This window comes from Bidens hawaiensis, unplaced genomic scaffold (genome assembly GCF_021521415.1).
Source record: "Bidens hawaiensis isolate Kalapana, Puna unplaced genomic scaffold, B.hawaiensis_p1.1 tig00010169_1, whole genome shotgun sequence".
Lineage (NCBI taxonomy): Eukaryota > Viridiplantae > Streptophyta > Magnoliopsida > Asterales > Asteraceae > Bidens > Bidens hawaiensis.
In genome coordinates, this window is record NW_027491772.1 from 422587 (window position 1) to 445030 (window position 22444).

General features: G+C 36.2%; 2 protein-coding genes across 2 annotated transcripts; both read left to right on the forward strand.

Annotated features, from left to right (window-relative positions):
• Window positions 1–19249: 19249 nt before the first annotated feature.
• On the forward strand, window positions 19250–20344 carry LOC143534498 (2S seed storage protein-like). The gene is made up of 2 exons (XM_077028967.1): window positions 19250–19809; window positions 19996–20344. Exons 1-2 carry the CDS (start codon window positions 19250–19252, stop codon window positions 20261–20263), a joined length of 828 nt encoding a protein of 275 aa, XP_076885082.1. The 3' UTR covers window positions 20264–20344.
• A 1411-nt stretch (window positions 20345–21755) lies between these two features.
• LOC143534514 (uncharacterized) lies at window positions 21756–22241 on the forward strand. The gene has a single exon (XM_077028981.1). It carries the CDS (start codon window positions 21756–21758, stop codon window positions 22239–22241), a length of 486 nt encoding a protein of 161 aa, XP_076885096.1.
• Window positions 22242–22444: the final 203 nt, after the last annotated feature.

Genomic DNA, 22444 nt, shown 5'->3' on the forward strand with positions numbered 1-22444 from the left:
CCCTTCAACTCCTCTTCCCGTGGGTCATAATTTATCACCGGATGAATTGGAGGATACCGTTGATCCTACCCTCTATCGTGCCATGATCGGTTCTTTAATGTATCTAACGGTTTCTCGCCCTGACATTATGTTTGTTGTTTATCTTTGTGCTAGGTTTCAAGCAAGTCCACGAGTGACTCACCTAGCTGCGGTTAAGAGAATACTTCAGTATTTGAGGGGAAATCCAGACATCAGGTTGTGGTACCCCAAGGATGATACTTTTGATCTTACTGCTTATTCAGACTCCTACTATGGAGGTTGCAAGATCAAATTCAAATCAACGACTGCAGGATGTCAATTTTTAGGAAACCGGCTTGTTTCCGGGCAGTGTAAGAAGCAGACAACGGTCTCCACTTCAACCGCCGAAGCTGAGTGTGTTTCAGCCTCAAGTTGCTGTTCCTAGGTTTTGTGGATACAACAACATCTTCGCGACTACGGTTTGAAGTTTCTTACTACTCCTATTTTGATTGATAATTCTGCTGCAATTTCTATCACAAAGAATCCCGTACAACATTCGAAAACAAAACATATCGAAATTCGATATCACTTTATACCGGATTGCTTTGAGAAGAAGTTGATTGACCTTGAGAAAGTACATACTGACTTTCAAAACATATCGAAATTCAATTTTTGTTTGGTTTAAATGGATTGAAGACCCTTGCTGATATCCTTAAACAAGGATGACTATCTTTATTTTCTGTTATTTCTTTTAAAATTTATTTTGGTTTTAGGGGGTGAAAATCTAGAAAATACAAAAAGATTGTGCTTTTCGTTTGTATAGATAAAATTCAAAAACATTAGAAAATTGAAAAAGACAAAAATATTGTGATTTCTTTTCTTTAATGTTTTTTCCTTTAAATATTTTGAAAAAACAAAAAACATTTTAAAATTTGAAAATCCTAAAAGATTGTACTTTATGGTTATACAAGAAAATTTTGAAAATCCAAAAAGATTGTAAATTTCAGTTTGTACAGAAAAATCCAAAAAACCAAAAAGACTGTGAAGTTTAGTTTGTTTCTAAGAAAATTGAAAAGGACAAAAATATTGTGTTTTTAAAGTATGTATAGAGAAAAACCAAAAAGATTTGTGCATACGTTCGCTGAAAATTATGTCAATTATCTACATTTGAAAGGCATGTACGTGTATATGTTTGGTCCTGACATTTACTTGTAAATGATTGGGTTAGCCATTCACCTGATAATGGAAAATAGTTGGGACGTTCGTTATGTGTTTTTAGATTGTTTTCTCGCTGAAAATTATGTCGGTTATTTAAGTTTGTAAAGCATGCTTGCATGTCTTCGTCCTATTATTCATTTGCTGAATTGATAAAACAACCATTTATTTATAGACTTAAGTTAACTAATGCGATTAAATTTATCTTTATTTTTATTTTATGCTCCTCAAAATTTTGAGTTTTTGAAGCAAAAAGAGAAAATGATAGTACATTGACTATTTTGACTCCAAATCCAGCAAGAAGTAAGCCTAAAGGACTGTGTGCTTAATTGCATTGGTGCATTGGTAAGTCTTAAAACAAACAAGTAGAGTAAAGTATGTGATATAAACATAAAGAAACGTCAAATTGAAAGGGGTGTTAGTCTCTAGAAAAGTCTCGGTAAGGATGGCAGAAATGTAATAACTTGTCATACTCAAGCCTTATACTTGTTTGATCAACCAAAATCAAAATAAAGCAAATAACAAGCTTTGAGTTTCTGGACACTGTGAGTCTCTATGCGGCTTAATCATCTGGGTATTCATATGCCTGAATATTTCATTCGCTTTTAGAGCAAACTCAAAGTCAGTAAACTTGATCACTGTTATACTTCGTACAAATTTCCAAATTACTGACTTGATCAAAATCCGCTGTTAGTCATACATTGTTCCTCCCTTGCGCGCGTCTTAATACCATTAAGAAACGGACCCCATGGGATACAATGAATGTAAGCCAACAAATGGACTCGTGCATATTCACTCATAGTAACAGAAAATCAATGCATTGCTCATAACTTTCTATAAAAACAATTTTTGATCAACAATATAATGGTTTAAGTCAAGTTGGGGTGATATGGCAAAAATCAAATTAAGGTTAAGGCTGATAGTTTCTGATATTCTGCGCTCTAATTGAACCAATTAGTCATATCACAGAAACACTTGAAAGTTTGTTATTAGATTTAAGTGGACAACAATACCAATGACCGACTTAACACCAGTCATAATATCGCTGAAATATAAAACTGTGATGGAAGGGCAATTTGGTCAATATGATTCTCTGCTCAAACTCAACAAAAATACCAAAAATATGTTCTAATTTTGAAATACATATAAAACACAAAAAGATTTTATATTTTTTATTTCGGATTCTTTTCAATAAAATACATTCTTTATATATCTCAAAATCTCAAAAATATTTTTCATCTCGCTTTTACATACTATTTAAATAATTTAGTTATCGGTTTCAAAAAGTGAAACGGTTTTTAAAGTATTTGATTATCGGGATAAAGGTCCTCGGTAATTCTTTTAAAATTAATTTAAATTTTTTAATTCTTTAATTTATTTTATTTAATTCATTTAATTAGTTATTTATTCTTTTAAAATTAAATAATGTTTAATTCGTTATTTATGGATAACGAATTAGGGTATCCTTTAACGAACTACAGTCTAGTTCGTGTCTCTAATTCGCTTCCGCACTCTCTAACGAAATACATCCAATTCGTTATGCATATTTAACGAATCAAGACACGATTTGAATTTTATTTCGTTATACATGTTTAACGAATCAATACACGATTTGAATTTTAATTTGTTATACATATTTAACGAATCAAGACACGATTTGAATTTTATTTCGTTATGCATGTTTAACGAATCAAGACACGATTTGAATTTTGACTCGTTATGTCACGTGTTCAAATAAGGTGAACGAATCAGCTGATTCGTTATATAAATCTCTAACGAATCTGTTTGATTCGTACATAGGGTACATTGGGAAGCGTGTAATAGTATAGAAGACAGGTTACACGAACCGTCCTTCACTATTCATCTTCTTCCTTATACCTAAAGAAACCCTTTTCAAATTTTTCTCTGATTTTTCGACCTTCGAATTTTGAACTTTTGAATACATCAGTGTGTTACTAAGGTATAGATGATCACTTCTATGTGATTTTCGTCAAAAATGACACTGTCTTGATAGGCTAATTATGTAATATTTGTTATAAGGGTTTTATGAGTTTTAAAACTCTGATTTATCTATGCTATACTGTGTTGATATGTTTTATGTATAGGTCATTGTAATCGGAATGCGATTCTGAGACCCTTGGTAGACTTTAATCAATGTTTTGATTCTTGTTTGCTGGGTCGATTGAATGTTTATGTTTTCGGGGGTTTATGCTCTGTTAAAACTCCGAGTACACTTAATTTATTTCTTGGTGTTGAGCCTCAAATTCAACATCGTGTGCTTCTTATTGTCTTTCCGAGATCGTTACGCCTGTTGATTCGGTTATCCAACGAGGATTATGCATTAATTGATACTGGGTTCATGTTATTGACGTTCAGTATTCTTAATCTAATTTTGACTTTGACTATGAGAGTCAAAGATCAAGTCATTTTTGACCATTCGTTAATTTTTAGCGAATTGGAACTATTTAGTGCCCAATTCGTTACTAATTCACACGAACTAGTTTGGCGAATAAGTTAATCAACGAATCAGACTTGAATTCGTTAAATCATAACGAACTGGATTCTAGTTCGTTCTTTTGAATAGTAATTCGCTAAGTCTATTTCGTTAACTATTTACCTGATAGCGAATCAATTGATTCATTACATATTTGTAACGAATTAGATTGTTAATCAAACGAATGACATTTCAATTTTAGTTATTTAATTAATTTTACTAACTATTGTATTTAATAAATCATTGTAATTAATCATATATCCCAACGGTCTACACGCGTCGATACATCGATTACACAAAAAATTAAATACACCATCTATAATACGATACATCAACATGAAATTGATACATTAAATATAAACTTTACTTATCACTGCTAAATGCATATTACATTTTCTTTTTACTTATAATCGTTTATATTTATTTAGTGAAATAGCTGATCAAATGGATCAAGAACCACCCGTTGCTCCTCAAGAACAAGAACAACCACAAGATCAAGAACAACCTCAGGAACAAGAAGAGGTCCAATTGTTGTCCTTTGACAAGAAGCACAACATCTATGCCTATGTTGATTCAGACGTTGCTGATGAAGCTCTGTTTGGGGCTATGTTAGCTTTTCTACGTCGTTCGGTGATTCATTATGCTATAACTGCCAAACCTAAGGTTTTTCTGAGTATTATTAGGCAGTTCTGGAATATTGCTGAGTTCGTTGAAATCGAGAATCATATTCGAGCAAGTGAGTTTGATAAGAGGTTAATCAAGTGCCTATTTACAAGGGTATTTTATGGTAGAAATATTGACGATTCTATGTTCAACAAGAACGGCATGTGCCCACCTTTCAAGTATCTTTTACACGTACTGATTCATTGCATGGGTGGTCGTAAAGGTGGATTTGATGAGTGCCGTATCAGTTTGCAATCGGCTTTTGTGGCTCTTATTCTCAACAAGCCATTCAACTTCTCGAAAATGGTTTTCGATCATCTGAAAAAACAAGTTCAGCAGACAGATCAGAAGAAGAAGTTCTTGATGTATCCCCGATTTCAACAACTGATAATTCAAGATCTTATTCCAAACTTGGTGATTGATCGAACGTTAGTGAATGATATCCTTGATCTAGAACACATGAAAGCTGACACGGTGCGTAGAATGACGATTTATCATAAGGAGAGGCCACGGGACAAACGGATGATTGGTCATATCATTAACCCTGATTATGAATGTCCTCCCGAGGATCGCTGGATCCATGATGACTCGGATTCCGAGCGTGAGGGAGGAGAAGGTGGGAACGATGGTGATGATGGAGATGATGGTGGTAATGAAGGTGGAAATGGTGGTAATGGTGATGCAGCTCTGAGAGAACAACAGGCTACCCTTGAAGCTGCGTTGGCTGCTACCATTGCAGCTCAATGTGAAAGGAAACGAAAAAGTAAAGCACCAGCTTCTGAGGCTCCAGCAAAGAGACGAGTATCAGCTGGAGCTGGTGTAATTATTGGTGTGCCACCATCTCTTCCTACAATTCCTCAACGCCCGGTTGTGCCAACTACTATTAGTACTCTGGCGCTTACATTGACAACGACGATGGTACCTCATGAGCAGTTGGGTATGATTCCACAGATGGCCTTAACTGAGATACCGATGCCTTCTGCTACACCTTCTACTGTTCCTCCAACATCGTCAATGAGGCCTCCTCCACCTAGTGATCTCTCATTTATGAGAATTACAAGGCCATAGGGACCAATCCAGCCTGTTCATCCATCTTTGCATGCTATGCCACCGAACCGTCAGACAGACATGCTTTTGAAGCTTCTTCATTTGTATGAAAACCAAATTTCTGCTGACCGTATGAATCAAGAACGATTGATGGAGAACCAGAAGAAGCTTATTAGTTATGTTTCTTTCTGTCAAAAAGAAAAAAAAGCCCTACGTGAGATTGTTGAGTCTCAGGGGGTGAAACTTAAAGAACAAGAGGATCTGATCTTGCAATTGACTTGCAAAGATGATGCTTTAAAGAAGATCAAGAATGATGAGGAAGATCCTGATGAGTCTGGTACTGGTGGTGAGCCTAAACAAACTCAAGACCCAGCTTCTGGTGCGAGTACGAGTTCGGTTGATGATTCAGGCAAACAAATCATTGTTTATCATGACCATTCAGCTGCCAAACCAATTGAGATGATTGAGGCTGATACGGTTATATTTATGGATGATAAGGGGGTGATTAGGAGCATGGTGAATGCTGATGAGATAGCAGTAGGTCAGTTTGTTGCAAGTCACTGACACGAGAGAAGATTGCGATCTTGCTTGGTCTGAATGAAGAAGAGATGACCATGTTAGAGACTGAGCCTGATGCTGAGGTAATAAATGATGACGAGATCTTGAATGATCCTATGGTGGAGTTGAGGACAGATTTTATTTATGACGATGAGGAAATTGAGATGGAAGATGTGACTGCTGAGGAGTATCCTGACTTGTTTCAACACACAAATGTTGATCAAGGTGCTCCTATATTTAATGAACAGATTGTAAAAGAAGCAGAAGATCATCTCGAAAGGACATCTAAGGGTAAACAAGTTGCTGACTTTTTTGACAAAAGATTCGACCCAAATATTGACCCATCTCTTGAGGAGATTAATAGTTGGTTCAGCCATAAGAAAGTTGGCAAGATTATCAAGGCGTATCGGTATGTTGATCAAGAACGGAAAGATGAAGTTGCAGCTTGGGTCAAAGCAAACCAGAAGACTTCATTTAAGACCGTGTCCAAGGTGCAAGGTAATATTATTTCTTAGATGTTTGAATCTGATCTTAAAGTATGCATTGTCAAATGGGAGAAAGGCGTCCAGTACTACGAAAGGATGTCTGATGTTCTTTCATTACCGAGGTGGGACGTACGTACTCTGGCGTACCGTCCATTCATTAATAGAGGTGGGAATAAATATGCAAGTTGGTTTCATCAACACTTGATGTTTGAAGTGAACCACGGGTTCAAATTTTTTAAACCAAAGATTGCCATCCGTAAGCGTCTCAATGAGATTGACCCAAGGACTGGTTGGAAGAAGTTGGTTCTTAAAGTAAAGTCGCCGAAGACGATGAAGCGGGTGCTAGTGAAGACGTTGAACCAACACATGCATCTATCCTTCAACCGCTGGTACTACGATAATCGTACTGGCGAGGCCGTCATTGTTCTTGGTACAGGGTTGAAGACTGAGCTGATAAAGATCATTGACCCGATGTGGTTGGTGAATTTAACCGAGACTGACAATGGTGTGCTACACAAGAACAAAATTCTGTTTGAGCGCAATGAAGACTTTGACCTGGCTATGCAATTCCAACGCGCTGTGCGTGTTTGTTATGAAAACGGAATTCATAGTTGCAGAGACTGGCAGTCCAAGCGCTTCAAGTAATTTAAAGACTAAGAGCTCAAGACGATGGGGTGTCCGTTAGTGCACGGTTTTGCGTCTCAAGTTTTTGTATTTATCTTTAACGTATTTGACGTTTTGTTTAATGTAATAAAATATTATTGTTTTAAGTTAGTTCGTTATATGTAAAGTCTAGTTCGCTAAGGATGTTTAGCGAACTAGAATTAAGTTAAGATCTTCCTGATTCGTTAAGGAGGTTTAACGAATCAGAAAATGATTCTTTAGTTTATTTATCTGTTTATGTATGTAACGAAGTAGTGTCTAGTTCGCTAGGGGATGTTAGCGAACTAGACCTATCTTCTATTTATAGGTGAACATTGTTCACGTTTAATCTAAGTTTTGAGAGATAATTAACTAAAGGCTGTCCAATCTCTCTCTCGATCTTCATACTAATATTATACATACACATATATATATAACTAATACTAATAATAATAACAGATAACATATAATCAAGAGTAATCATGAACTAGATCCGTGTTAGATTAATTACATCTCAGATCTATGAGAGATTAAGGAGATCAAACAGAAGTTTGTTGCCGCAAGTGCCCTATTGGGAAAGCAAATAACATAAACTCTAAAGAAAAGGTAAAAACCTAACAACTAGCCACAAATGGAATTATTCAACATATTTTTATTAATAAGAAGTTTGTTGCTGCAAGTGTCCTATTGGCCACTTGGCGTCACGAAACTGGTATGTATGTTTTTCATTATTTTTTAGTTTAGTCGCCGTAACGCACGTAACGGAAACCGATCTAACACCATTTTCTTAGTTCCGGTATCACAACAAATATGATGTAAATCGATCGAATTCTCGTAGGCTCAGCCACCTCAACGCCCGGGATCGACAATGGCCGGGTATTACCCGTGTTCGAGTTTCACCGATAGACGTTGTCACATTGGTTCACCTCAATTTCATAATGTTTTGTTTTATTTTTTGTTTTAATTCTAGTACAATAATGCACCTTATCCAAACCAACCAAATTCACGTCGAATTGCCGGTTCAATGCTATGATTTAATCACCATCTGAGTTTTACCGACATGTCCGGCACACAGGTTAAAATTTAGTTCAAAATAAAGAGAAAGACCCACAAAATTAAGCACATTCATTAGGATATGAGAATCACAAGGGTTGCAACTGAGTATGGATCATTTTTTTACATCCCTCCTTGATTCAAACTCCGTGTAATCAACTGGATGCTGAAAATAAACAAACTTTTCCTAGTCTAGAGGATCAATCAGAATATCAACATGATGCATGAAAATAAACAAAATTTTCAAAGACTAAAGGCTAAGTTTGAATATCAGTATGCTAAACTTTTGTGTTGATGACATCAACCCGTGAGCAACCATTTCCATGATGAAGTGATGCGTCAACTGTATATGCTTTGACCTAACAACTAGCCATAAACATATTTATTCAACATTTTTATTACTATCTTATATATAAGAAGTTTGGTACCGCAATGCCCTATTATTGGGAAAGCAAATAACCTAAACTCTAAAGAAAAGGTAAAAACCTAACAACTAGCCACAAAGGGATTTATTCAAAATGCTTTATTACTATCTTAATAATAAGAAGTTTGTTGCCGCAAGTGCTCTATTGGGCCACTTGCCTACACCAAACTGGCCTGTATGCTTTTTTTTGTTTTTTGGTTTAGTAACCGTAACAAAAATAACGAACTGATCTAACACCATTTTTTTCTTAGTTCTGGTATCATAAAAACATGACAGAAACTTGATGTTAGGTTAAAAGTCGTGTGTTTTATTATCCTGTGGATTTCCTTGTGCTTGATTGTGTAAAGAATACACAACCGACTGTTATTATGGGTAGACCGTTCTTAGCTACAACAAAGGCTATTATAAATTGTGCTGAGGGAACGGATAGAATGAGGTTCGGGGAAAAGAAAATGAGTTTAAAGGTGTTTTCTAATTTGTTTAATCATAAAACTGACAACTGTGGATCTCCTGAGAAAGAGAATCAAACAGAAAAGAAAGAATGTTTTATGATTGACAGGTTAAATGAAGAGAAGGTAAAGAAAAAGTCAAGAAGGAGAAGAAGAAAAAAGGCGGAGTTTGATTGTTACAGAGAAATGTGTAAATTTTATGATCAGGTATGGGACAAAACTAATGATGAGAATGGAACAAGTTTAGGAGCAGAAGGAGGCAAGCACTCTACGAGACCACCATAAATGACACATAAGGTATGGTCTGGCTGAAGACCTTAATAAAAATTTAGCGCTAACTGGGAGGCAACCCGACCTTGTATTCAGGTACGTGTATATTTTGTTGTAACTGAACTTTGTGGGTGTAGTTCTCTATAAACCCTCACGAGACCCACTTGTCCTCCCGGGCTACCGGGGGGTTTACAGGGCTTGTTGCATACGCTAAATGCAATCATGATTTCTGCCTAGTGCTCTTAAGTATAGGGGGCATCTCACAATATGTCTGGAATAATGGGCTGCTGATATGAAACATGTATACCCATTCCCTTGACTCGTTATCCCCGCCTAAACGACCCCATTTTCAACTTCTCTTTTTGAAAGCATTTGTGAGTAAGACTATCGAGAAGCTGAAATTCCAACCAAGACCAGAAACCTATAACTTGGCATTAATGGCAATAATTAACAGTTAACAACTTTGGTTTCTGAACACTCTTCGAGGTACTATCAGGCTAAAATTTTTCAAATTTCCCCCATCCCCACACTTGAGGTTTACGTTGTCCTCAATGTAAGAATACTTAACATTGTCCTCAAAGTTAAAATAGATAAAACGATTAATAAACATTTGAGGGACGGGGTTGAAATTGACTCTTTTACTATTAAGCAATTTTAAAATTCGGGGCTCAAATGTGGCGGTTCGTCTAATAATTATACAATTACACTTTTAACGTTTAAAGTAATAAAAACAAAACAAATTATGAAACTGAAATCACCTGGTATCAACGGGACTGGAGAAGGACCAGTTAGCTCGTGAACTCTCAAAAACACTCGTATACTCTCGTCTCATCCAATTACCAAACTGTCAATCGAACCAGCAAAATCTCGAGATGTGTAGAAGCAAGCTTCTCACAAGTGTAAGACATAGGTCTTTTAATAGTTATGAAAATGAATTTTTGTTAATTTTATTAAAACAATTACCGAGCCACATTAAGTCGTTTCATAATAAATTCTGTTAAATTAGTTAAAAACGTTAAAAGACCTAACTCACTTTCGTAGGAATCACGACTGCATTTAGCATATGAAACAAGCCCTGTAAACCCCCCGGTAGCCCGGGAGGACGAGTGGAGTCTCGTGAGGGTTTATAGAGAACTACACCCACAAAGTTCAGTTACAACAAAATATACACTTACCTGAATACAAGGTCGGGTTGCCTCCCAGTTAGCGCTAAATTTTTGTTAATGTCTTCAGCCAGACCATACCTTATGTGTTATTCATGGTGGTCTCGTAGAGTGCTTGCCTCCTTCTGCTCCTAAACTTGTTCCATTCTCATCGTTAGTTTTGTCCAATACCTGATCATAAAATTTACACATTTCTCTGTAACAATCAAACTCCGCCTTTTTTCTTCTTCTCCTTCTTGACTTTTTCTTTACCTTCTCTTCATTTAACCTGTCAATCATAAAACATTCTTTCTTTTCTGTTTGATTCTCCTTCTAAGGAGATCCACACTTGTCAGTTTTATGATTAAACAAATTAGAAAACACCTTTAAACTCATTTTCTTTTCCTTCGGCACAATTTATAATAGCCTTTGTTGTAGCTAAGAACGGTCTACCCATAATAACAGTCGGTTATGTATTCTTTACACAATCAAGCACGAGGAAATCCACAGGATAATAGAATTCACCAACTTTTACAATCACATCCTTTACAATCCCCCTAGGACACTTAAGAGTTTGATCAGCCAACACCACTGTTGTTTTAACTTTTTGTAGTGGCCCAAAATCATACCGATCATACAAACTCCCTGGTAAAATACTTACACAAGCTCCAAGATCCAACAAAGCCTTGTCTAATTTAAAATCACCTATTTGTATTGAAATAATAGGTGTTCCTGGATCTTGAAGTTTCGAGGGAAGGGTACCCATCAAAACGGCATTCACACTAGCAGTTAGATCAAGTTGTTTAGGAAACTTGTGACGTAGCTTGTGGATACTTAACTCTTCTAAACACTCAACATGATCAGGACTCGCTTTAATTTGTTCAAGCAATGGTTTATTTATTTTCAGTTTTTCAAAATTTTCCCACTTTTCACTCTTAGGTTGTTCCCGTTTACTTAAATTTTTGGTGCAAATAAAACCATTGGAAATGGAACTTTCACATTCAAATTACTAATTTCAGAAAACATGTTATTTGAATCACTTTCAGACTTTGTAAAACTTTTAACTTCCTGATCATGTTCACTATCACCCTTAAACTCGGTTATATCATTCACCCCACCCTCAACACATTGTGGTGAATGAGTTTCAACAACAGAAATTTCAGAAAGAGGACGAGTACTTACCTCAATTATGTGGAAACTCGTTGTGTTAGACGATTTGTGAGTTAGACATATCTGAGTATCACTACAAAGCTTACCTTGATCTCTTCTGATGACTGCCACTTCTTCAATTAATTTTCCAACCTGCTGTGACAATGCCTGGATTTCCTTATCTCTAATCTCGTTGCCATTTTGAATATCCATCATTAACTCAATAATTATATCCAATTGTTCATTGATGGAGTTATCATCCGACCCATGCTGATCCGTTTGCCTATTCCCTGGATTATGCAAGTTGCTTTGATATTTACTTTGACTTCCTTCATAGAAATTATGAATTGGTGTCTCAAAAGATCTTGCATTCTGATGTGGTGGCTCGAACAGTGAGACGTTCTTTGGTACTATAGGCACAAATTGACTGGCAACTCCTCTAACCGGGGCTTTGTGATTCGCCCTAGGCACTCCATCCATATACTCATATTGACCCTGTTGTCCTCCATAATCGTTTTGTTGATCACCATTATACCTCTGCCGACCCAACTTGACCCGATTCTGACCTCTTTGATTAAATTGTGGCACCGAAAGCACAAACTCATCAAACTCATCATATTCATACTGGTTTTGTATTTGAGGATGTGGTAGGTCAAAGTTTGAGAATTCTTGTGTGAATGGTGGGTCTGGCGGGCCACCGGGTGAACTTTGATTGCTATAATAACTCATAATCGAACTATATGTATGTTGTCGACGCTATAATAGGATCCTACACAAGCAAAAACAAGCAATACCAAGTGTAATACCGAACTTAAACAAAAAGAAATAAAAAGAAAAAATATTTTTGGATTTTTTTTTTTACCTTTTAAAAAATATTTATTTATTTTAATCAAACAAGCAACGCAACACTAAGACACTCCCCGGCAACGGCGCCATTTTGATGACCGTCGTTTTAGTCATTCAAAAACCCAATTAAACTAAATAGTTAGAGTAAGTAGGGTATCGTATCCACGAGGAGCATGTGGTCAGTATTAAAAGTTTGTTTGATTTTCAATATAAAATATAGCTAAATAAGATGGACAAACGATATCAAGCAAAACTAGAAGATTGATTTTGAAAACAATTTAAAGAAAACGCAACCTTCTCCCGGTTTCAGGTTCTAGGTTTCACACAAAACTCGTTTCATTAATTGGACACCACATGGATATGGAGTTGGAAAGTAGGTTAATTTAGGTGGTAATCAAAAATAGATTTTTGTCATCGGATCTTTTTTAATTCAATTACCATACTTACTAGTGTGAATCGACCTACTCTATTTCACCCAACATGCTACTAGGTTTTGTCATCAACCGAACAAGTTGTAAAGCAAGGATTACTAACACATGCAAATAATTTAAATAAACCAACACATCAATATGTTCATACAACATTGTCAATGTCAAGAACAAATCCAAACATTAATAAAATTGAGAAAAGTGTTAAACCTAAACAAACCGTTCACCCGGAGAAAGTTACAACGAGACTAGCCTTGCGTCATTACGATTATTGCTTCTTGATTTTTGTGCCAAACATCCAAAGGCTGCTTTCTCTTGTCTTGCGCTGCTCCCAAAATCATCCGTCCAGCCCCTGCATAACCTCTACTGCCATTGAACTCCCCAAAACCTTGTCCCTCTCATTTACTATATGAACCCAATACTTATTGAGCCCACTCCAAAATTGTGTGCACGCCATTTGAGCCCAGATTTGTCACCTTTAATAAACGAGCCCACCTTCTAATTCTATTTCATTATACTTTATTATTCTTTTCCTTAATATGCACGTGTACTAACAAAATCACTAGAATTCCTTGTTCATCTAAATTTCGTAAAGGGACTGCATAAACAAAAGTCAAACAATATATTAATCATTCTTTTATGGTGACATTTAAATGGAATGTGGTTGCTTTCATATTTATTATTATTATTATTATTATTATTATTATTATTATTATTATTCATGAATCATTTGCGCATCAAACTCGATCTTCCTAAGACCCCAACGCATGCTCGTAATTGCTTCCAATAAGTATCTTTAATGCTTAATGGCCTGAAATACAAAAGTACGCTTGAAGTACCAATGTTCACCCAATATTTAAAGTAAAACTAAACAATTAATATAATAAAACACACGACTTTTAACCAACCATCAAAACTATAGATTCAGCTGCCTCAACGCTCGAGATCGACAATGGTTGGTTATTACCGGCGCACGGGTTTACCGATAAACGCCGCCAAATTGGTTCACCTCGAGTTTTATAACCTTTTGTTTAATTTTTTGTTTTAATTCTGGTACAATAGCGCACATCATCGGAACCAATCAAATTCATGTCGGATTACTGGCTCAATGCTTGGATTTAATCACCATCTGATTTTTACTGACATGCCCAGCATAACGCGCAAGGTAAAAATTTAGTTCCAAATAAAGAGAAAGACCCAGAAAATTAAGCACATGCATGAGGATAAGAGAATCACATGGTCTGTAACTGAGTCTCAATTATTTTTTAACACCCCCTTGATTCAAACTCCGTGACACCAGCTAGATGCCGAAAATGAACAAATGTTTCCCGAGTTAGAGGCTTAGTCAGAATGTCAGCATGATGCCAAAAATAAACAAAATTATCCCGGCTAGAGGCTTAATATGAATATGAGCATGCTGAACTTAAATGTTGCTGTACTCAAGTGACACCAACCCTTGAGAAACGATTTTCATGATGAAGTGATGCGTCAACTCTATATGCTTTTACCTAACAACTAGCCACAAACGGATTTTTTCAACATAATTTTATTACTATCTTATAAATAAGAAGTTGTTGTCTTAAGTGCCCTATTGGGAAAGAAAATAACCTAAACTCTAATGAATAGGTAAAAACCTAAAAACTAGCCACAAATGGATTTATTCAACAATATTATTAAATCTATCTTATAAATAAGAAGTTTGTTGCCGCAAGTGCCCTATTGGGCCACTTGACGAACCAAACTGGTTCATAAGTTTATTTTTTGTTTTTTAGTTTAGTCACTGTAACGAAAGTAACCAAAAACGATTTAACACCATTTTTTTTAGTTCTGGTATCATAAAAACATGACGAAAACCAATCGAATTCCTGTAGACTCAGCCGCCTCAACTACTGGGATCGACAATGGTCGGGTATTACGAGCGCTCGAGTTTTACCGATAGACACTGCCACATTGGTTCACCCCAGTTTTTATAACCTTTTGTTTTATTTTTCGTTTTAATTCTCGTACAATTGCACACGTCATCGAAACCAACCAAATTCACATCGGATTACCGGCTCTATGCTAGGATTTGATCATCATCTGAGTTTTACCAACATGCCCGCGGAACGCGCTCGGTAAAAACTTAGTTCAAAATAAAGAGAAAGACCCGGACAATTAAGCAAATGCATGAGGATAAGAGAATCACGTGGGCTGAAATCGAGGTTGGATCATTTTAAACATCCCCCGTGATTCAAACTCCATGACACCAAGTAGGTGTCGAAAATAAACAAACTTTTCACCAGGCTAGAGGCATAATCAGAATATCAGCATGATGCCGAAAATAAACAAAATTTTCGCCGGCTTGAGGCTTAGTCATAATATCAGCATGCGGAACTTTTATGTTGCAATACTCAAGTAACACCAACCCTTAAGCAACCATTTCCATGATGAAGTGACGTCAACTCTATATGCTTTGACCTAACAACTAGCCAAAAACGGATTTATTCAACATATTTTTATTACTATCTTATAAATGAGAACTTTGTTATCGCAAGTGTCCTATTGGGAAAGCAAATAATCTAAACACTAAACAATATGTAAAAACCTAACAACTAGCCACAAACGGATTTATTCAAAATATTTTTACTACTATCTTATAAATAAGAAGTTTTTTTCTGCAAGTGCCCTATTGGGCCACTTGGCGCCTATGAGTTTTGTTTTAGTTTTTTAGTTTAGTCACCAAATGAACGTAATGGAAACCGATCTGACGCCATTATTTTAGTTTCGGTATCATAACAAACATGACGGAAACGATCGAATTTCTGTAGAATCGGTCGCCTCAACTCCCGGGATCGACAATGGTCGGGTAATACCGATCGTCAATTGTTGGGTATTACCAGCGCTCTAGTTTTACCGATAGACGCCGCCACATTGGTTCACCTCAATTTTTATAACTTTTTATTTTTATTTAATGTTTTAACTGTGGTACAATAACGCACGTCATCGAAACCAACCAAATTCACATCGAATTACCAGCTCAATCCTTGGATTTTATCGCCATCTGAGTTTTACTTTTACTGACATGCTCGGCGCAACGCGCAAGGTAAAAGATTAGTTCAAAATAAAGAGAAAGACCTAGACAATTGAGCACATGCATGAGGATAAGAGAATCACGTGGGCTGCAACTTTGGATCATTTTTTAACATCCCCCTTTTATTCAAACTCCATGACACCAAGTAGATGCCAAAATAAAAAAACTTTTCCTGGGCTAGAGGCTTAGTCGGAATGTTAGCATGATGCCGAAAATAAACGAAATTTTCCCCGGCTAGAGGCTTAGTCAGAATATCAGCATGCTAAACTTTTATGTTGCAGTACTCAAGTGACACCAACCCTTGAGCAACCATTTATTTGATGAAGTGATGCATCATTTCTATATGCTTTGACCTATTGTGCATAACAGTATTTTTAATCAAGTTAATTGTAGTCATTTTCTCATAAAATAACAGTTGTCGATTTTTGTAGTAGGCTACGATTGGGAATTCCAAAAGCGATGTGTTTTTCTATATGACATTACAGAATCGCAAAACACGTTTCGATTGAATCTTCACACAAACACTCGGTTGGCTACAAATGATTTCCGCTAGCTTGTAGTTAGAGATTGATTCAAAAACTCTTAGTTGTTTGATCCGTTCCTAGGACCTACACTATATAAGACTATGGCAAGTATTTGGTGCATAACGGGGTCTACACTTTTGCTTCTGGGTGAGTGAATATGCATTCGGTTAGATTTGGTATTATTATATAAAATCTGATAATCAGGCAATCATTGCTTTTGATGAGTGTATTTACACTTGTTGATACCAAATGCATGTCTTCAGAAACTCTCACGTAATACGTGAAGTATAAGCTAATTATATATATGTATATCAAAATAACATTAACACATGATAAGACCTTTAAGACTTACTAACTGTGTGAACAAGCGGGCTTAATGGTTTATCGATACTTATAGATCATTAACACCTAGTTAACTTGTTATGATATAATATGACTATGCATTGGTGTACCTACTCTTTGAGTAGGGGGGTTGGCCGACCCATGTGAAAAAATATTTTTTAGTGTTATATATGTGTTAAAATCTTGACCGACCCTTGTGAAATTTTGATACCGACCTCTGTGGAATTTCGAAAACGACAAAAAGACCATGTGAAAATTCGAGAACAACCCCCATGATATTTCGAGACCGGCCATAATAAAAAATAAATTTACATTTATAATTATATAAATGTATATAAATAGTTAATTTTAAGATTAATTGAAACGAATTTAATACAAATTTAAGCCCAAATGTCTAATTAATCTTATTCCTAAGTTTTTAAGTCCAAGCCCAAAACTCTCAACCCAATGTGCATTTAACTTATCAAAAAATGTTACAATGGAGCAAGTAATTTGTTATGTGAGTTCAACGAATTATAAGAGCTTTAATCTGCAAAGAAAATGTTTCGACTTTCTACATACGTGGGTTTGCTCACCAACTTCATTTGTATTAGTTTATCGTTTATTGAGGCCAACTCTCGTATTACCCGTCGCAACCACAAATGTTGAAAATACTTTTACCTGAAGTCTTTTTTGCGTAATCAAATGGGTGATGAGAATTTAAACGATAGTTGTATTTGTTTTATTGAAAAAGACATGCGTACTATATATAATGTTTTTGTTAAGCTTCATAAAATGAAAACCCGTAAAGAACAATTTTAGACATATGACATTTTATTTATGCATTTCTAATGAAGTTTCATGTATTTTTATTTGTTTGATTATCTTTTTCTATATTACTCGAGCTGACCCAATTCTAGCCGATCGGAGAGGCCCAACTGGACAAAAAAAAATATACCGATTACTTGACATGACCGGCCGAACGGAATCGAAAAAAAATATATGTAACGATGGTCAACTGAATACCGACCAAAAAGTTTCCCGACCCTTGTGAAAAAATTTCATGAATCTGTCACTGTGAATATGTGTAATTTGAAGCAACTCAATCAAACATTACAAGCCTAATAATTAAAAGTGAATGAGTTGAATCATTAAAAAGAAATAATTAACACTAAACAACTTATTACATCGATCATGATTATAACTTGTCATCTTCCAAATTTATAAGACGATTTGGCAATGTGTTTTAGATGAACTTGTATATCATATTACAACTTATGTATTATTACTTTTCAGAATCCTATGTTCATTCTTTTTTTTATTTTCACTTTTAAAACCCTTGCTACTTGGCTATGCATTATCATACCGAGTTCAAGTCCACGTGGAGCCAATTCATCATATATTCCCATCAACGTTAGACACCACAATACCACATACGTACTCCAAAAACACTAGCTTCCACTTGCTACACTTTTCATGTAAAAACACCATCAAGACTATTGACACCTCACACATACTCCAAACCATTATTCCACTTGCTACAATTTTCATGTAAAAACTTGTACGTGTTCTTATTAAATGCTCAACAAATAAACTTGTACTGTTAATTAGCAGGCTTAATGGCTTATCGATGCATATAGATCATTAACACCTAGTTAACATGTTATGATATAATATGACTTTCAGTGTAAATTGAAACAACCCAATGACACATTACAAGCCTTACAATTAAATATATATATATATATATATATATATATATATAGATCATTAACACCTAGTTAACATGTTATGATATAATATGACTTTGTGTGTAAATTGAAACAACCCAATGACACATTACAAGCCTTATAATTAAATATATATATATATATATATATAAATAAAAGTAGAATCATCATAAAAAAATAATAAGAAATAATTAACACTAAACAACTTATTACATCGATCATGATTATAACTTGTCATTCCAAATTTATAAGACCATTTAGGAATATATTATGATTTTTTAGATGAACTTGTATATCATATTACAACTTATGTACTAATTATAACTTTTCAGAATCCTATGTTCATTCATTTCTTATTTTCACATTAAAACCCTTGCTACTTGGCTATGCATTATCATACCGAGTTCAAGTCCACGTGGAACCAATTCATATATTTCCATCAAGACCAATGACACCACATGCATACTCCAAAACACACTTCCACTTGCTACACTTTTCATGTAAAAACACCATCAACACTATTGACACCTCACACATACTCCAAACCATTATTCCACTTGCTACGTTTTTCATGTAAAAACTTGTACGTGTTCTTAATAAATGCTCAACAAATAAGCATATTGCGCCACCGATTAAATACACCTCTCCACGTATATACCTCCATGCAAACCCTAAAACCACTATATATACCACCCTAATTCACACCCTAATTCACACAGCAAATTCACACAACAAACCAACAATGGCAAAGCTAATAGCTCTCGCACTCGCCTTCGTCGCCCTGGTTACTGCCCATGCAACCATCGTCACCACCGCCATCAACGACGAGTTCGATTTCCCATTCGGAGAGCAAATGCAATGTCGCCGACAGTTACAGGGACAGAACCTGAACCCGTGCCGCACGTTCCTCCAGAAGGGCCGTATTCCATTCCAAGGATACTTCCCTATGAAGGGGTTCCAGGAGCCATTCATCCAGCAATGCTGCCAAGTGCTCCAAAACATCAACGAGCCGTGCCAATGTGAGGCCGTGAAGCAGGTGTTCCAAGAAGCCCAGCAACAACAACAACAAGAGTGGCATAGCTTTATACCATTCCTCGGTTCTCAGCAGTCACAACAGTTGAGGCAGAAGGCTCAGGCCATCCCTAACCTATGCAACCTTCAAACACAATGCGGAATTGGAAGCAACCCGATCGATTTCCCATTCCAAATCCCTTTCTTTCCCAAGCCCACGCCTCCTTTTGGCGGATCACAGCCCCAATGCAGCGAAACTGATATCCAAAGGCCAGTCAACAAATGCCAAAGGTACACTATATAAGTATTCTTAAAGATTCATTATCAAATGATCACATACATTGTTTACCTTAACTTTGCTAGCTAGTTTAGGACATAATATGAGATTCCACCTTTTCCAATGTTAGATAGTACTCTAACACAATCATAATCATATATTAAGCACAAACCCTAATCGTATAACGATATTTTCAACAGGTTCGTCACACAACAACTCCAGTACCCTGAGATGAGCGTCGGCTATCAACAAGAACAATCGCCAGAACTTCAACAGTGCTGTGACGAGCTCCAGTACATGAAGAATGGGTGTGAGTGCAGGGCCATTAGAGAGATAGCTAGCAGAGTGATGAAGCAGCAGTCGCAATTCGGGAGGTTTGGCAGGCAGCAGTCGGAGATGGTGAGGCAGATTGTTCAGGATCTGCCCAATCAGTGCAATTTGGACATGAGCCAGCAATGCACCTTCTGAAGTATGAGGCAAATGAAGGAGAGTTGCATCTCTAGTTGATCTTTGAGATGCATGGGAGGGTAGTTTCTAATAATAAGATGAATAATAATCGTGGCTTTCATCTTGTCTTTATATATCAAAATAATAAATGACTGCCCAACTTTTAATCTAGCTTCGAATGTTCATCAAGCTTATGACTCTTGTTTTAAAACTTATGGTATAATTAGTAAGTAGTGCATGCGCGTTGCAACGGAATTGAAAAAAACCCAAATTCGTGAATTTGATGACTAAACTTAGAAAACCCACATTCACAAAACTGACACTGGTTGTTAGCCAAGGCTCTAGTGTGCTACACGACTACAACATAGGTTGCCAGTTGCCACGCCATAAACCAGAACATCATCAAAGCCATAAACCATAGAGAACCATGATAGTCATGACTTATACTATACCCAGCTTGATTATGATGTATAACAATACTAACTTATACTACGATGTATAACAATACTAACTTATACGGATGATGATGCTTATATAATGAATGAATCATAGTTATGCATTCTTTTTCTCTTCTTTCTTACAATTTTCTCCCCATAAAAAACATCCAATTACAATCAAGAGGTAGGGGGCAACAAGGAGCACCGCAACCCTTTTTTAATGGCAAATTTGATCCTACTGAAAACAAAATTATGGTTTTTGCCGTCGATGAGTTACTGTACATGACCTGTTGAACTCTTTTCAAAAACACATTAGCTTCGGGACAAAGGACCCGTTGAGCTCTTATTCTAATGTGTTTCAACCAAATGCCACCATATATCTTTGTTTTAATTTGTTACTATGCATTTGGTTAAACCAATTTGTTTGATAATGATAAATATACATTTTATTGTAAGAGCATTCACAATATTTTTTTTGGAGTACTTTTAAAAGTGTCACATGATATATGTTCATAAGTTAAATTTTTTTTCTCTCACTTACCCTACGCACAACCTTCTAAAACCATCAATTCTCTCTTCTCTCTCATCTTTTATAGTCACTCTCCCAAGATGTTTTTATGGAAGTATAAAACTATCACCCATTCTTTCCTTCATCTCACATTATAAAACTATCACCATTTTGTTATGATATTAGAACATATACATAAAAGATCCTACACTCAAAAATAAACCAACATTCCACAACCAAAACCTTAATCGCCGCCATGACCGGTGATAAAGAAAAATTTGACTCAGCCATGATCGGCGACCAAAGAAAACAAACCGATGGAGGGGCTGCTGATCATACCTCTCCGTATTACATACATGCCTCTGATTATCCGAGATAGTTACACGTTAATGACGTGCTTACCGATGGAAACTACACAAATTGGTCCCAAGAGATGTTGAATTTCTTGTTTGCTAAGAACAAGGTAGGCTTCATCGATGGGTCAATCAAGAAACCGGAACCTGATTCACCAACCTACATGGCCTAGATGCTGTGTGATGCCATGCTTAAGGGCTGGTTGAACACGGCAATGGAGAAAGAAATACGAACCAGCGTAAAATATGCTTCCACAACTCAAGAGATTTGGGCAGATTTGAAAGAACGTTTCGGAAAGGATAACGCACCAAGGGCATACGAGCTGAAGCATTCCTTGACCATGATCAAACAGGAAGGATCGTCCATCTCCGCCTACTTCACGAGGCTACGTTCCATTTGGGACGAAATCGAGTCCATGTTTCCGATTTCTTTATGCATGTGTAACGGATGTACATGCGGGCTCGGAAAGAAACTTAATGACCTCAAGGACAAAGAGAGGCTATATGAATTTCTCCTTGGTCTAGATAGCGAGTATGGAACCATACGTACTCAAATCCTCGCTATGCAACATACACCAGCCCTCAATTCAGCCTACCATTTGGTATACGATGATGAACAGCAAAGAGCCATTTTTGGTTCAAAAATACCAATCAATGATGCAACTACCTTTCAAGCTTTTCGCCTAGGAAGAAGGATCTGAATTTGTCACAAAACAAATTTGTTTATAATGATGGAAAGCGTAATTTAGGTGAACGGATTGAACATTGTGATTATTGTGAAAAAGATGGTCATAAGAAAGAAGGATGTTTAAACTTATTGGGTATCCGGAATGGTTGCTGGGTAAAGGAAAACATGAAAAGGCTAAACCAAATGTCGCTTGTGTTGAAAAGGGAACGAGCAACA